At 38.4% G+C, this 18,980-nt stretch overlaps 1 protein-coding gene across 1 annotated transcript in view; it reads left to right on the forward strand.

Annotated features, from left to right (window-relative positions):
* The first annotated feature begins 61 nt into the window (after nucleotides 1-61).
* Nucleotides 62-18,980, forward strand: part of LOC117326832 (coiled-coil alpha-helical rod protein 1-like) — a 46,134-nt gene continuing 27,215 nt past the window's right edge. The window contains exons 1-2 of the mRNA XM_033883596.1: nucleotides 62-143; nucleotides 8,642-8,786. Of these exons, the coding sequence (XP_033739487.1) occupies nucleotides 92-143; nucleotides 8,642-8,786 (197 nt within the window). The 5' untranslated portion in view covers nucleotides 62-91. The remainder of the gene's footprint in view (nucleotides 144-8,641; nucleotides 8,787-18,980) is intronic.

The raw sequence follows: 18,980 nt of genomic DNA on the forward strand, positions 1-18,980 counted from the left end.
TGATAAAAGATACCACTGTCAGGTCCACCACAACAAAAAATTCTCAAATCACTAATAGATACACAAAAATTAGCCACATTTTCGAACTATCATGGCGTCAAATTTGAACACTCCGGCCGATTTCCTTACTCGGAAAGGTGCAGGTACGTAGTAGGCCTATTTCTATGGGAATTGAACAGCAATTCTGTTTTACAGTTATTTTTTTTAGTTTATTAAGCTCTTTGTGAATATTACTGACGCATTTTATAAGGTGTATAAATGTCAGTTTTCATTTTAATAAAAATATATTCATGCTAGGACATGCAGCCGCATGCTCCCTCTATTTCGAAGTATTAGTGTATGCATGTATACCTGAAGCAGAGTGTGAGAAATAAACCATCATATATAAACTGTGGAGTGGTAGATTTCGAATAACACTCCACCCTCAAAAACTTGTTCGTTAGATCTGCATTTTAAAAATTATATATAGAGTCTAAACGTAGGTTTGGAAACACCCACGGAACCACCGCTGCAAAGACAAGCTCTTTTATATGATAAGATGTTAAAATTTACAATGAAAATTACAGAGTAACCTGACTGCTGACATATGGATCAGATTAGGTCATTATGATATAAATTAATTCCTTGATTCTCATCCCTGTTGTGGCAACCCCATTTGCTGGCCCCTCCTCAATTTTTTTAAAATTTCTGTAGAACAAATCAGAGACATATATACAGAGATTGGCAGCTCTCTATTTGCCCTTGTGTTTACATAGTGGCCCCTGGCCTTCCCACAATCCTTTGCGGTCGCTCGGTTCAGTCTTCACTAGACGCCATATTGGAGAAAACTTGAAAACCAGACACATAATTATCGATAATTTCTATTTGAAATCATCACCAAGATCCAATTATGTGCTTTAATTTTATTAATATCAAAGTGCAGAAGTGTCATCAATATGAAATATATCACAATTTGCTGTCCAAGTGTTTGTATTTTGAGTATGAAAGTCAAGCACAACGCAGGAAAGATCGGCGGGAATCTCCAATTTTCGAAAAGTCCCTATGGGGTTTTCGAGAATACGGATAAATGACAACAATGTGCATGATAATCAAGACCACATTCCATAAGTATGATAGTTTTTGGTTAATGTGGTAACTTTTGTAGTGGCCTAGATAAAACAATGTGCTTTTTGTGTGCGTTTAAAATTGACGATGTTTTGGTCGGACGTAATGGCTGCTTAATTACAAAACTTGGACATGTTGAATAGGACCCAATGGATTTTCGAAAATACGGATAAATGACAACAATATGCATGATCAATAAGACTATATCCCATAAGTTTGATAGTTTTTGGTTAATGTGGTAACTTTTGTAGTGGCCAAAATAAAACGATGTGCTTTTTGTGTGCGTTTAAAATTGACGATGTTTTGGTCTGACGTAATGGCGGCTATTTACAAACTTGGACATGTCGAATAGGACCAAATGGATTTTCGAAAATACGGATAAATGGCAACAATGTGCATGATCAATAAGACTATACCCCATAAGTATGATAGTTTTTGGTTAATGTGGTAACTTTTGTAGTGGCCAAAATAAAACGATGTGCTTTTTATGTGCGTTTAAAATTGACGATGTTTTGGTCTGACGTAATGGCTGCTTAATTACAAACTTGGACATGTTGAATAGGACCCAATGGATTTTCGAAAATACGGATAAATAACAACAATGTGCATGATCAATAAGACTATATCCCATAAGTTTGATAGTTTTTGGTTAATGTGGTAACTTTTGTAGTGGCCAAAATAAAACGATGTGCTTTCTGTGTGTATTTAAAATGACGATGTTTTGGTCTGACGTAATGGCGGATTAACCAGAACATGTCGAATAAGTTCCAATACTACGATACACACATGCGCATAGCCCGATTTACCTGCGCTCACGTGTGTTTGATAGGAGACAGGACGCTCTCGATAAGGGATATGCTTGAGTGGTCACGAATAAAGGGAGCCACTATGTGTACGGGGAAATAGCGATGTTACTAATCTCTCTGTATATATGTCTCTGAACAAATTAATGGAATCCACATTATATTTTCCAGTCTCCACATTCGACTGTATATCTTAGTCTGGTGTATGCTGTATTTGCAATATACTGGCGTGTCACAAGAGAAATATCTACGATTTCCAATGAAAATTAAACTTCCAAAGTGATTAAATTAGAATAATTATGATGTCTAATTTTATTTTTGAATATACAAATGTATATATTGATGCTGTTAAACATCTTGAATTAAATAACAGTAACTTGTTGTTTGAGCCTGATTAAAGTGCGAGTAAAGCAATTATAGAACATGCATTATAGAACAGGGATACAGTTAGTTGATTATGAGTGTAAGCTAACCTTTACACCCTAGTGCACTCCTAGTGCACCATATTGTTTAAACTAGAAGTGCACTACATTTAAGCTACAGGTAAAAAGATGGCTTGGTATACCCCGTAATGAAAGAATCTGTAATTTGTGTCAATCTGATATTGGAAATGAATTTCATTATTTATTTAAATGTGAATATGAATATGTGAAATCAATGAGAGAAAAATATATACCAAAATACTACTACACCTATCCGAATTATGAAAAAATGAAAGGAATGTTTCAAATATTTAATGTTAAAACTTATTTGAAAATTTGTAGATTTGTTGAGAAGTTAAGTAAATTAATTGCAAAGTAATATTTACTCCTTTACCAAACGATGCCCCTCAATTGTACTTGTACCATTACTTATATTGTTATGTACTTATATTATACATGTATACATTTTCATGAATCTCATATATGTAAATCTCAGTACGCCATGTTGTAATATTATATAACATGTATGACCTCTTGTTACACACGTCAGTGTGTCAGAGTGAACCAATAAAACCTGAAACCTAAACTTAACTAGTAGTGCACTACGTCCAGTCAGGCCACAAATCCCCCTATACAGGTAATGGACAGTGCCACTGGACACATGTGTTAGATACATTGTACCTGTAGTTGGTACCTATATACAGATCTGTGTAGATTGGCTGCCTATAGCTGTCATCCAGACTTTATATTCATATGTTGATGAAATTTAATTTATTATAAAGTCAAAATAAAATGAAGTTGTTTTTATGGAATTGCACAAAAGAAATTAAAACTTTATCAATTGGATTTGTTGGGTATTAAAAAACTTCATTATAGCAGAGATTTATAATACTAACTAAATTAGTAATTTACGTCTTTCATTATAGTGTAAAATTAACATCTGTTCTGATTTGAAAAGTTTGTTTTTATTTTGATTATAATTCTATCTTTGGCCTTAATGACTATTTGTAGATTTTTTTCTCAAGTATATGTTACTTATAAAAATATTTATAATTTTGACTAAAGGATTTGAATACTTGAAAAAGATATCAGTCAAACCTCTATTATTTGAACTTCGATGATTCAATTAATTTTCTTGGTGTGTCAAACTTTTTGCTTGCATGGTCCTGATTTTTTGCATTATAAAACACTACTAACAGACCTTTCTATGAATCAAATTTTTATGAATCAAAGTTTTTACTGTATCAAACTTTTTTCAAGGGCCAGTAGCTATAATATTATTGGTAACTGATATGTTATGAATCTAACAAAAAATTCACCTGGATTGAACACTGGACAGGTGTTTTTCGCGAGGTGCGGACAAAAGCCCCCCTGGACATTAGCCCCCCCGGACATTAGCCCCTAGGACAAAAGCCCCTTCACACTAATCAAAAAGTTGACAAAAGCCCCTTCATAAAAAAAAAAATGATATTTATTTTTTTATTGATTTTTAATTGCTACATATACATATGTCATCAGTGGCTTCGGCAAAAGCCCCTTCATAAAAAAAATGATATTTATTTTTTTATGGTTTTTAATTGCTACATATACATATGTCATCAGTGGCTTCGGCAATGTAAACAATCGGTTCCAACAACTACTTGAACTGTTACATAAACAATAAGCTGTTACACAGGTGTTTGGTAGGTTTTTCATTGATGTTGTATTCTCCTGGAAAGAAATATATCATTGATGGCTTCATTATTTCTTTGATTTTAATCATTCCTAAAATTAAACTTATTACAACGCAGAGCAACATGTTTGGTTAGGTACTTATTACATTATAATTTGAGACACTGCAAATACGGATCAAATGTTTATTGCTTTTGTAGGCATTTCTTTGATTATCAATATTTGCAGTATATTAAGAAGTCAAAAATTATGTGTAATCAGTAACAATTTGTTCATCATGAAGAGCTTTCCTGAAATTTTTAGCTTACTTAATAATATAAAGTTTGAAAAAATGAATTATGATGTTTAACCACAGACATATAATGCTACACTGACATTGAACCAAAGACCTTCATTTTCCACACAATTATTCTCCAAATTTCATAGATAAAAACAACAATATATATATATAGTTTCTGTTTTTCAAAAGTACAGATTTATATAAAGTATACCAGCTAAATTTATAAAGAAGGGGCTTTCATCCGGGGGGGCTTTCGTCCGGAGGGGCTTTTGTCCTAGGGGATAATGTCCGGTAGGGGCTAATGTCCGGGGGGGGGCTTTTGTCCTACACTCGTTTTTCGCAAGCCCCATGGCAAGATTTCACACCTCCCCAGCAAAGATTTTCTGACCGAAGCTATTAAAGATAGAGTCATTCATGCATTCTCCAACCGGTGGTGTAGCGTAGAGTTTTGATTCGCATTATGTATACACGTAACGAGTCAATACGTAAACACATGTGGTAATCAGCAGGAAATGTAAACATAATTAAAAGTGTACATTCTATTTCTTTTACTTGATATGTTTTATTATGCAAACATTTCAGTGTCCATGTTAACTATACCAGTGGTATCTATTGTCTAATGTTAATTATTTGTGTATATTCTGGTGTTGCTCATGTATCGTATATATGATCTGAGTGTCAAATAAAAACTTCTGAAATACTAATGATATGTTAACCGTAAAATAGTTTTATCATTGTAAATTATTTATTTGTTTTAATGATTTATATTAGATGACTGATTTATGATTAACTTTGTGATCGGAGTCTGACAGTGGACAACATTGACACTGTGACAGTTTTACAGTGTAATTAACCGCTACGATGTTTGGTCATTATCAAAAAAAACATTCAAAGTCTCGCTGTTTCAAAGTTTTTCTGATAGTCCCTTGAACTTCAAAACATTGAAGTTTGACTGTAAGTATATAAAGTAAAGTTTATTGAAATCCTTGTTTTAATGTAATATTACTTTTGATCTGTTAATTTAAACATGAAATCATATTTCTTAGTACATTTCATTAAGAATTAGTAGTTTCGTATACATGTACTCTTATCTAAAATGTATTTCCTTTTATTATTAGATTGTTTTTAAAAGACTTCATTATAGTGTACAATTAACATTTATCTTTTTGATATATCAAAATTTTCATGCTTTTTATTTTATGTATTTTAACATGTATTTGATATGTACATTTTATGTTCATGATTAATTGTACTTTAGGCCTTTTTAATGGCTGTTTATTTTTTTCCCAAGTATATATGCACAAACCTCTACATATATTTTTTTATTTTTTCAGACAAAAATATTTTTAATCATGATGGTAATATATTTACTTCACATATTTGTTGATTAAACATGAAATCATTGCATAGTATATTATAAAGATTTAGTGATTTCAGATATTCTCATCTATGTTCTGCAGAGACATGTATGTAGCCATGCATTGATATTGAATGTCAAAACTCTCAGGACATTTGTAAAGTCCGTTGTCATATATGGCCACCTGGGCCCCAGGGCCCCAACCCCAACTTATAACCACCTTATGGCCATACATCACACCTTATCAGATGATGGTCAGTTTAAGGTGTACCTGTTTCCACACCTGGTTAATTTTGTCCTGTCCCCAATTAACCCCCCAGGGGTCCATTTATAGCATGCTGTGCCAGGCTCCTCTGCAGGGCAGAGAATTACCTACCTGTAATTAGCAATTAACACTACCCATATAATATTATTATATACTATCTACTAGTGTATGTTTTTCAAACATTTATAGTTTTTTTTTTTTCAAAAAAATAATTCATTCATATATATTTTTCTTCAAGGTAAATATATTCAATAAAAATAGTTTATATGTCAATTTTCAAGAAGAGGTCAAATCTCCATCAATCAGTGATACACTTTAATTAAGAACAGTTAATCATTTTCTTAAATTACAATAGGGAAACTCTTGAGGTGCTGATCAAATCATCAAAATGTATCCCAAATCTTTTTAACAATACTGCAAAACAAAAACAAAAAAAACATGTTTGTGTTAACTGTAAAAACAATAGTTTTGTTCCACATGATCCAGATGTGTAGATAATAATCATACTTGTAAGCACATAGCTTTAAAGAAGAAAATTATGAAATAACAAATATAAGTGTTATATCCATGGCAGATGTATGAACATGTATGCATGTATTGGCTCCTTTAATAAAGCTTAAAACTGTGCCTCCGGAGGCCCCCCCCCCCCCCCCCCCCCCCCACCTCCAAACAAATTTGGAGGTACAGACAAACCCCCCCCCTGACATTAGCCCCTAGGACAAAAGCCCCTCCGGACAAAAGCGCCCCTTCACACTAATCAAAAAGTGATTATCAATATTTGCAGTATATCAATTAGGAAGTCAAAAATTGTGTAATCATGCAGTAACAATATGTTCATCATGGAGAGTTTCCTGAAATTTTCAGCTTACTTAATAATATAAAGTTTGAAAAAATAAATTATGATGTTTAACCACAGACATATAATGCTACACTGACATTGAACCAAGGACCTTCATTTTCCACACAATTATTCTCCAAATTTCAGAGATAAAAACAACAATATATATATATAGTTTCTGTTTTTCAAAAGTACAGATTTATATAAAGTATGCCAGCTAAATTTATAAAGAAGGGGCTTCTGTCCGGGGGGGCTAATGTCCGGGGGGGCTTTCGTCCGGAGGGGCTTTTGTCCTAGGGGCTAATGTCCAGGGGGGCTAATGTCCGGGGGGGGCTTTTGTCCTACACTCCCAAATTTGACAGTGTACAAATTTGTTCCCCCAGGCCATTACCTCATTCTTGTACATACATGTACAGAAATTTCAACTTTTTTCAGTAACAGAAGATGGATTGTGTATGTACCTTTTATGAACTTCATGATTACCAGCAAATTAATTGGAAATCTCCTAATATCTTATCTTCACATCTCATGTTATGAATTATATTTATTATATCAATGTTTAATTTCTTTATGTATTCAAATGGCAAAGTTACTCACTTTAACCATGGATGTACAGTATACACATAGAATGTACAACATATATTATGACCTTAGATAATTAGATTTTAAAAAGCATAATATCACATCAAAAATGAATTTATAAATATCAAAGCTGAAATTAAACAACATATAAATTAAATGCATCAATTTTTTTTTTAACATTTCTATGTAACGGTAATTGTTTTTAAATACATTGTATTATAATATATATCCTTCATTTGATGAAAACAAAACAACTGTAATTATATAAACCTGTAAAATTTATGGCTGATTAATCGATACATATTGTATTAGAAGACATCAAATGAAACTTCAGTTGAATAATTTTAAATGATTTATAAATTAAATCTATCTTAACTTACATCATATTTTTTTTTATAATCAACAAAAAATAGAAAGGTTGAAAATATAACTTCAAACAAACTTCCAAAACCTTTTTAATGATTCTCGAGATCTGAATAAAACTTAATATATCTATTTATTTTAACTGCTGGATGTTTCTCATAGCCTACAGGCAAAAATCACAGGTAGCCAAGGGTACTGCTCATTACCTGTATGGGGGTTTTGGTGTCAATCATCTCTTAGGGTGACTCAGGGCCCGGGTGTAGTGCACTACTAGTTAACATGTACGTAATTTAAATGCAATATGCCTCTATATCCATATCTCAATTATTCAATTAAAATGTTGGTGTTTCTTCCGGATGTCGCGCTATAACCCGCCAAATGGTTGTATTTCAAATCAAGGTCCTTCCAGTGGATATCAAAATTTATTTCAAAATCTTTTATTGTTGCATGGAGAAACAACAACACGTTCGGGAAGACTGTTCCAGATGTCCACGATTCTAAAACTGAAACTTACACTCAACTGTACTTACCATAAAAGTAGCAATATTTGTAGCCAGTTATTTTATTTAATTTATGTAGGAATCTTTTGTAATTAAAGTAAAGAGCTGCAAGTTCATCTGTTAAAAAAGCCTGCAGTGTTATAAAAATGCTGTCAGCCATGTTTGTTTTCTAAAAATGGGAACTGACATATGGATCTAGAGACCTAGATCCATAGGCTTACTATATTAAGTTTTCTGGGTTTTTACACACACAGCTATTTGTGGATTTGTATTTGCTTATTTCCCCTCGTTCCTTTCTACACTTGATATTAGGTCAAATGATTGAAATGGGTCTATAAATGTCATTTTCACAGAGTTCTAATTGATTGCACTTAATTAAGACAAAAAGGTTATCATAATTATATTTTTTTTGGTTGTGCACTATTATAGAGATGTCTTGTTCTGTTTGTGTTACAGAAATGCTGAAGGCAAATTTTGAAGATAAAGTAGATTTACTGCCTCCCTCAGCATTTGGTTCAGCAGCTGGGAATGATGGATGGAAAGAACTTGCTGAGGCAACCAAAGAGGTCCTGCAACTCAAACTGGAGAACCAGAGACTCAAGTAAGTATAGGATACATAAAATATGTCCTACAACTCAAACTGGAGAACCAGAGACTCAAGTAAGTGTATAGGATACATAAAATATGTCCTACAACTCAAACTGGAGAACCAGAGACTCAAGTAAGTATAGGATACTTAAAACGAGGTCCTACAACTCAAACTGGAGAACCAGAGACTCAAGTAAGTATAGGATACTTAAAACGAGGTCCTACAACTCAAACTGGAGAACCAGAGACTCAAGTAAGTATAGGATACATAAAATATGTCCTACAACTCAAACTGGAGAACCAGAGACTCAAGTAAGTATAGGATACATAAAATATGTCCTACAACTCAAACTGGAGAACCAGAGACTCAAGTAAGTGTATAGGATACATAAAATATGTCCTGCAACTCAAACTGGAGAACCAGAGACTCAAGTAAGTACACGATACTTAAAACAAGGTCCTACAACTCAAACTGGAGAACCAGAGACTCAAGTAAGTATAGGATACATAAAATATGTCCTACAACTCAAACTGGAGAACCAGAGACTCAAGTAAGTGTATAGGATACATAAAATATGTCCTGCAACTCAAACTGGAGAACCAGAGACTCAAGTAAGTACACGATACTTAAAACAAGGTCCTACAACTCAAACTGGAGAACCAGAGACTCAAGTAAGTACACGATACTTAAAACAAGGTCCTACAACTCAAACTGGAGAACCAGAGACTCAAGTAAGTACACGATACTTAAAACGAGGTCCTACAACTCAAACTGGAGAACCAGAGACTCAAGTAAGTGTATAGGATACATAAAATATGTCCTACAACTCAAACTGGAGAACAATGGACTCAAGTAAGTATAGGATACATAAAACAAGGTCCTACAACTCAAACTGGAGAACCAGAGAATCAAGTAAGTATAGGATACATAAAAAGAGGTCCTACATCTCAAACTGGAGAATCATGCAGACTGTAGTTTTTTAGTACATGATACATAAAGAGAGGTCCTCAACTCAAACTGTGATGGAGAACCAGGATTTCAGTAAATATAAAATACTGTAGATATTCGCATATAGTGCACAGGTACATTTTTGAGGTTCATTAATATTGTATATATACATCTGCACCATTTCTGGATGAATGCTTCAGTCTGTCAAACTAACAAGAATTTTGTCCTGACAATATCATGTGCAGCTATTCATCCTTATAGGTCTTGTCAATAATGCTATCATCGGATCAAAGGTTTTGTCTGAAGGAGGTGACCAAGATTTCAAATAGGTCTAAAGAATGTCAAAATCTGGAGTGGTGTAAAAGACCTATACTTTTATAAATTTCGTAATTTTCACTATTGGATTTCAAAGAATGTAAAGACAGTATATATTTATTTTCTGAACTGTCAGTGTGTCACTATAAAAGTTAAAATGCGAAATCTAGCTATCTTGAGATATGACATAAGCCTGCTTTGCTTTAGATTATGTATGGACAAGCATACTTATAAATTGTTGTACATGTATATATATTTCAGTAATAAAAATACATTTTTTAAAAGCACACTGTATATACACAATTGCTTCTCCTTCACCCAACGATTCTTCAGACCAAATACAGACCATCCTTTTGTTCATACACTAGAAGGGGAAGGATTTTGAATTATTTGCTATTATTTCCCCTATTGGGCCTCACCCCCGGCCAGACCCACCCTTTATATACAAATTTGGTTCCCCTTTACTCAAGGATGCTTCAGACCAAATATGGACCAAATTCTTTCATTCCTACAGAAGAAGGATTTTAAAGTAATTGCTATATTCCCCTTAGGGGACCCTTCCCCTTAATTAGGCCACAAGGCGGCCAAACCCACTGTTTATACCAAATAGGATTTCCCTTCACCAAGGATGTTGATGTAGAGTCATCAGGTCAAAGGTCAAAGAAGGTGATAGTACAGTGATTAACTTTAACAACTGATATATGAACAGTACCTAATATGTACAACAATATATAAATACTTACCTGTAACACCTGTATATTTGTATATAAATACTTACCTGTAACACCTGTATATTTATAAGAACCTGCCTGTAACACCTGTATATTTATATGTATAAGAACTTACCTGTGACAACTGCAGAATTTAAGAACTTATCAACGTATTATAATAATCTGGTCACCTGCTGCATCCCTGACAATTAGTTAGGGTCTCCTGTCACCTGACTGCTGCAAATGTCCTACTTCTGTTAGTTGTCTGTACATGTGTAACATATATACAGTATATGTATATTATATCTATAAGTATACTTTATCTGTTTATAAGTATACTATATACAGTGTATGCAGGTTTTAGGCAGCAAGGGGTATGAATTCTGTCAGTAAGTAAAAAACATTCATATTAATACATACCACAGATGTAGGTGTATAAATCAGCTTCAGAGCCTGGTGTGTCAGACTGCATGGAGAACTTCCCCCAATTTATCAGTCTTTTTGTAGGTCTGACAGAATGATATATGATTATTACCTGAACTGTAGCTTTAATTTGAATGTTATTATTTTAAGAAAATTTCCAAGGTAAAATGATTCAGGTCTTTATAAGCATCAGTGAATGGGCATTAATAGTGGTACAATGTGGATTTGGGTGAATTTATCTGTGTTCTAGCCTAGTAAGTGTGTGTGATTTATGTAACAGAGTATGTAGATTTGTGTCTCTGTATCATGGTGTGTGTAATGTCTGGTTTGTTGTGTATGTGACATTGCATACTATTAACATCGTTAATATGAATAGATGTGCAAAATCCTCACAGGAATTCATGTATGCTAGCTAATAAATTTAGAAAGAATAATGTATTCATTTCGTGAAAATTATTGAGGTCCTTTCACCATACTGTAACAATTTCCTTGATTTCCCATTCGTCTGGGCTTTGTCTCATATATATCTACTATATACATGTACATGTACTTAATTATACCCCACCCCAAAATGAGGCTAGTTGGGGGGGGGGGGGGCATACTAGAACCAGGTTGTCCATCTGTCTTTAGACACACTGATGTACCAGCTACTCATCCAAAACTTGCTACCAATAATCCTGATACATCGTAGATTTGAGTATGTCAGGTGGAGTTACCTCCCCTATTCTGAAAGTTATGTCCCTTTGGGGCAGCAGACGGATAAACATTGGTATCCCTTCAATACTTAGTAATTTTTAACAGATTAATTCAAAATTTCATAGGAAGATTTATTGCCATGAGAGCTTGAGTGATTTTGATAAACCAATTTATTTGCATGTTATTTACAGACTTAATGGCCCATTGTAGATTTTTTTTGATAGACATAATGGAAACTTCATAAGAAGGTTTGTTGCAATTTGAGCTCAGACAGGTTGGATAACCAAATTTATTTGTACATTATCTATGGACTTATATAAATGGAATGGCATGGGATTTCAATGAACAATTAATTTCATTATTCTACAAATATCTTCATTTGCGGTAGGGAATATTGGGTGGGAGACAACAGTTCTAGTTGTATACACCTGTAGTGATGATACACCTGTAGTGATGATACACCTGTAGTGATGTAGTGATGATACACCTGTATAGTGATGATACACCTGTAGTGATGATACACCTGTAGTGATGATACACCTGTATAGTGATGATACACCTGTATAGTGATGATACACCTGTAGTGATGATACACCTGTAGTGATGATACACCTGTAGTGATGATACACCTGTATAGTGATGATACACCTGTAGTGATGATACACCTGTATAGTGATGATACACCTGTAGTGATGATACACCTGTAGTGATGATACACCTGTAGTGATATACACCTGTAGTGATGATACACCTGTATAGTGATGATACACCTGTAGTGATGATACACCTGTAGTGATGATACACCTGTAGTGATGATACACCTGTAGTGATATACACCTGTAGTGATGATACACCTGTAGTGATGATACACCTGTAGTGATATACACCTGTAGTGATGATACACCTGTAGTGATGATAGGAACATGTGTTTTAATATTGTTTGGGGATCTCCTTTCTCAGTTTATATCTTTTAAATCTTTATAATTTTTATAATTCCTATATCTCGTGATTTTTTGACAGTTTTTGAGAAGTTATTGCCCTCCGTTTATTTCTATATATTTCAATCTTGTCTGGATATTTTTTAAACCAATTTCTTACATGAAATTTATACTTAATTGGATTTGTTACATTGCAACAATGTTTACATTAACACTTTATAATTGTACATGCATGGGTACTGATATTTGACATTTAAAATCCTGTTGTTGTGCATCTGCACTGGAATATTCCATCACTCTCCCTCCACCTTATTTACATGTATTTACATATTCTCTGCATTATCACCTTAAAACACTACCAAGGCCAGTTCCATATTATATATATAACTATTCAAATACTGTTTCCTTTTCAAATGCAGCCGTCAAAAAATTGTTGTTGTCAAGACAACAGGAATGAGACATTAGCACAAAGCCAAACGAAATGTACAATATGTTTAGTTACCTACTGTACTTATTATGACAGCAAACAGTTGGGGGAAACTTGTATGTCCGTAGCAATTGGGAATTAATTGTTAGGCAAAGGAGAACTGATGTTTTATAAAGGAAGGGTGTGGTTCTCCTGGGGCCGAGCAGGATTCAATAAGCAAAATAAAGCAAAAAACTTCTAAATTCTTCTTTCTTCAAAAGACAGGATTTGGTCCATATTTGTTTTGACGTTTTTTGAAGAGGCAGCTCAAAAAGTAGGGTGTTATTGTAATGAAGCTTATGTGAGAATATTTTGCCATGATAACTGAAATATTCAATTAAGCCATAATGCAATGTATTGGAGATTAGCTTTATACATGATGTATGAAATATCAGATCATATATTTGTTTTTTCACATCTAAAACAAAAAGTGCCTTTACTCGAGCTTGTTGTCGGCGATGTAGCATCTTTAAAAATTTAATAAGTTAAGATCACATGTTGCGTACATATGTCTGGAGGTGATAAATATATACTGTATACCTGGTAATTTTCGCCCCCGTTTAATTTTCGCCATTTTCGCCCTTTGATGATAGGGCGAATTTAAGATGACGGCGAAAATTTCAAGCTCAATTGCAGGATTTACAAATTATCGTACATAGGCTACTTGTAGTCGGATCCAAAACATACCCTCGTACTTTCCAAGTGTGTTATATCCTATACAGTTACAGGCAACACATGTTATATATTTACACTAAGTTTATAAAATAGGTAATTGTTTTATTCCAATCTATGCATGTGAAATAAAATCTAGATCTAAATATTGGCCTTGTAAATTTGCGATATCACGTGGAGTTAAATCGAAAATATCGGCTAAGACAGCGTACTAGGTTTAGTATATTTGATTTTAAACAAAAGCTTTAAATACTAAGTAACTTTTAAAATCCAAACATGTTTTAAAATTATGCACACAAATAGGTCTCTGCCATTGTGAAGGCTGATTTTATGACTTCACCGTCGCTTGTGGCTTCAATCGATGACAAATGAACAAAAGAAAACACTGGTCAGTAGACTTCTAATTAGTCACGGCATGGTGAAATTACCACTCATCGCGTTTGCTTAAAATTGACCATGCATACCTAATACTATTTGAATCAATATAGGCTAAAGTAAATCTGAACACAGGTAAGCGTTGTATATTTCACACCTGATTACATTTCACACCTCAGCGGGATTTGCGAAGAAAAGAAAATGGGGGAACTGGATAAATCCCGAGTGTTCCGAGTGCAATTGTATCGAGAATTCCGAACGGAATTTTCCGATTGTGAACGAGGAAAATACATTTCTTAAAAGTAGTTTAGGGCGAAATTAAAACGGGGCAAATATCTTTTGTGTTGCTCAAGGGCGAAAATAACCTTGGGCGAAAAATACCAGGTATACAGTAATTACTGTGACTCTCTCTCCAGCCACGTACAGTGACTCTCTCTCCAGCCACGTACACTGACTCTCTCTCCAGCCACGTACAGTGACTCTCTCTCCAGCCACATACAGTGACTCTCTCTCCAGCCACATACACTGACTCTCTCTCCAGCCATGTACAGTGACTCTCTCCAGCCATATACAGTGACTCTCTCTCCAGCCATATACAGTGACTCTCTCTCCAGCCACGTACAGTGACTCTCTCTCCAGCCAGATACTGTGACTCTCTCTCCAGCCACATACAGTGACTCTCTCTCCAGCCACATACAGTGACTCTCTCTCCAGCCACGTACAGTGACTCTCTCTCCAGCCACATACACTGACTCTCTCTCCAGCCATGTACAGTGACTCTCTCTCCAGCCACGTACAGTGACTCTCTCTCCAGCCACATACAGTGACTCTCTCTCCAGCCACATACACTGACTCTCTCTCCAGCCATGTACAGTGACTCTCTCCAGCCATATACAGTGACTCTCTCTCCAGCCACGTACAGTGACTCTCTCTCCAGCCAGATACTGTGACTCTCTCTCCAGCCACGAACCATGACTCTCTCTCCAGCCACATACAGTGACTCTCTCTCCAGCCACATACAGTGACTCTCTCTCCAGCCATGTACAGTGACTCTCTCTCCAGCCATGTACAGTGACTCTCTCTCAAGCCACGTACACTGACTCTCTCTCCAGCCACGTACAGTGACTCTCTCTCCAGCCACGTACAGTGACTCTCTCTCCAGCCACGTACAGTGACTCTCTCTCCAGCCACGTACAGTGACTCTCTCTCCAGCCACGTACAGTGACTCTCTCTCCAGCCACGTACAGTGGCTCTCTCTCCAGCCATGTACAGTGACTCTCTCTCCAGCCACGTTCAGTGACTCTCTCTCCAGCCACGTACAGTGACTCTCTCTCTCCAGCCACTTACAGTGGCTCTCTCTCCAGCCACGTACAGTGACTCTCTCTCCAGCCACGTACAGTGACTCTCTCTCCAGACACGTACTGTGACTCTCTCTCCAGCCACGTACAGTGACTCTCTCTCCAGCCACGTACAGTGACTCTCTCTCTCCAGCCACTTACAGTGACTCTCTCTCCAGCCACGTACAGTGACTCTCTCTCCAGCCACATATAGTGACTCTCTCTCCAGCCACGTACAGTGACTCTCTCTCCAGCCACGTACAGTGACTCTCTCTCCAGCCACGTACTGTGACTCTCTCTCCAGCCACATACAGTGACTCTCTCTCCAGACACGTACTGTGACTCTCTCTCCAGCCACGTACTGGGACTCTCTCTCCAGCCATGTACGGTGACTGTCTCCAGCCACGTACGGTGACTCTCTCTCCAGCCACGTACAGTGACTCTCTCTCCAGCCACGTACAGTGACTCTCTCTCCAACCACGAACCATGACTCTCTCTCCAGCCACTTACAGTGACTCTCTCTCCAGCCACGTACAGTGACTCTCTCTCCAGCCACGTACAGTGACTCTCTCTCCAGCCACGTTCAGCGACTCTCTCTCCAGCCACGTACAGTGACTCTCTCTCCAGCCACGTACACTGACTCTCTCTCCAGCCACGTACACTGACTCTCTCTCCAGCCATGTACAGTGACTCTCTCTCCAGCCAGATACTGTGACTCTCTCTCCAGCCACGAACCATGACTCTCTCTCCAGCCACATACAGTGACTCTCTCTCCAGCCACATACAGTGACTCTCTCTCCAGCCATGTACAGTGACTCTCTCTCCAGCCATGTACAGTGACTCTCTCTCAAGCCACGTACACTGACTCTCTCTCCAGCCACGTACAGTGACTCTCTCTCCAGCCACGTACAGTGACTCTCTCTCCAGCCACGTACAGTGACTCTCTCTCCAGCCACGTACAGTGACTCTCTCTCCAGCCACGTACAGTGACTCTCTCTCCAGCCACGTACAGTGGCTCTCTCTCCAGCCATGAACAGTGACTCTCTCTCCAGCCACGTTCAGTGACTCTCTCTCCAGCCACTTACAGTGACTCTCTCTCCAGCCACGTACAGTGACTCTCTCTCCAGCCACGTACAGTGACTCTCTCTCCAGCCACATACAGTGACTCTCTCTCCAGCCATGTACAGTGACTCTCTCTCCAGCCATGTACAGTGACTCTCTCTCAAGCCACGTACACTGACTCTCTCTCCAGCCACGTACAGTGACTCTCTCTCCAGCCACGTACAGTGACTCTCACTCCAGCCACGTACAGTGACTCTCTCTCCAGCCACGTACAGTGACTCTCTCTCCAGCCACGTACAGTGACTCTCTCTCCAGCCACGTACAGTGGCTCTCTCTCCAGCCATGTACAGTGACTCTCTCTCCAGCCACGTTCAGTGACTCTCTCTCCAGCCACGTACTGTGACTCTCTCTCTCCAGCCACTTACAGTGGCTCTCTCTCCAGCCACGTACAGTGACTCTCTCTCCAGCCACGTACAGTGACTCTCTCTCCAGACACGTACTGTGACTCTCTCTCCAGCCACGTACAGTGACTCTCTCTCCAGCCACGTACAGTGACTCTCTCTCTCCAGCCACTTACAGTGACTCTCTCTCCAGCCACGTACAGTGACTCTCTCTCCAGCCACATATAGTGACTCTCTCTCCAGCCACGTACAGTGACTCTCTCTCCAGCCACGTACAGTGACTCTCTCTCCAGCCACGTACTGTGACTCTCTCTCCAGCCACATACAGTGACTCTCTCTCCAGCCACGTACTGTGACTCTCTCTCCAGCCACGTACTGGGACTCTCTCTCCAGCCATGTACGGTGACTGTCTCCAGCCACGTACGGTGACTCTCTCTCCAGCCACGTACAGTGACTCTCTCTCCAGCCACGTACAGTGACTCTCTCTCCAACCACGAACCATGACTCTCTCTCCAGCCACTTACAGTGACTCTCTCTCCAGCCACGTACAGTGACTCTCTCTCCAGCCACGTACAGTGACTCTCTCTCCAGCCACGTTCAGCGACTCTCTCTCCAGCCACGTACAGTGACTCTCTCTCCAGCCACGTACAGTGACTCTCTCTCCAGCCACGTACACTGACTCTCTCTCCAGCCATGTACAGTGACTCTCTCTCCAGCCAGATACTGTGACTCTCTCTCCAGCCACGAACCATGACTCTCTCTCCAGCCACATACAGTGACTCTCTCTCCAGCCACATACAGTGACTCTCTCTCCAGCCATGTACAGTGACTCTCTCTCCAGCCATGTACAGTGACTCTCTCTCCAGCCACGTACACTGACTCTCTCTCCAGCCACGTACAGTGACTCTCTCTCCAGCCACGTACAGTGACTCTCTCTCCAGCCACGTACAGTGACTCTCTCTCCAGCCACGTACAGTGACTCTCTCTCCAGCCACGTACAGTGACTCTCTCTCCAGCCACGTACAGTGGCTCTCTCTCCAGCCATGTACAGTGACTCTCTCTCCAGCCACGTTCAGTGACTCTCTCTCCAGCCACGTACAGTGACTCTCTCTCTCCAGCCACTTACAGTGGCTCTCTCTCCAGCCACGTACAGTGACTCTCTCTCCAGCCACGTACAGTGACTCTCTCTCCAGCCATGTACGGTGACTGTCTCCAGCCACGTACGGTGACTCTCTCTCCAGCCACGTACAGTGACTCTCTCTCCAGCCACGTACAGTGACTCTCTCTCCAACCACGAACCATGACTCTCTCTCCAGCCACTTACAGTGACTCTCTCTCCAGCCACGTACAGTGACTCTCTCTCCAGCCACGTACAGTGACTCTCTCTCCAGCCACGTTCAGCGACTCTCTCTCCAGCCACGTACAGTGACTCTCTCTCCAGCCACGTACAGTGACTCTCTCTCCAGCCACGTACACTGACTCTCTCTCCAGCCATGTACAGTGACTCTCTCTCCAGCCAGATACTGTGACTCTCTCTCCAGCCACGAACCATGACTCTCTCTCCAGCCACATACAGTGACTCTCTCTCCAGCCACATACAGTGACTCTCTCTCCAGCCATGTACAGTGACTCTCTCTCCAGCCACGTACAGTGACTCTCTCTCCAGCCACGTACAGTGACTCTCTCTCCAGCCACGTACAGTGACTCTCTCTCCAGCCACGTACAGTGACTCTCTCTCCAGCCACGTACAGTGACTCTCTCTCCAGCCACGTACAGTGACTCTCTCTCCAGCCACGTACAGTGACTCTCTCTCCAGCCACGTACAGTGGCTCTCTCTCCAGCCATGTACAGTGACTCTCTCTC

Source organism: Pecten maximus, chromosome 5 (genome assembly GCF_902652985.1).
Source record: "Pecten maximus chromosome 5, xPecMax1.1, whole genome shotgun sequence".
In the NCBI taxonomy this organism is placed as follows: Eukaryota; Metazoa; Mollusca; class Bivalvia; order Pectinida; family Pectinidae; genus Pecten; species Pecten maximus.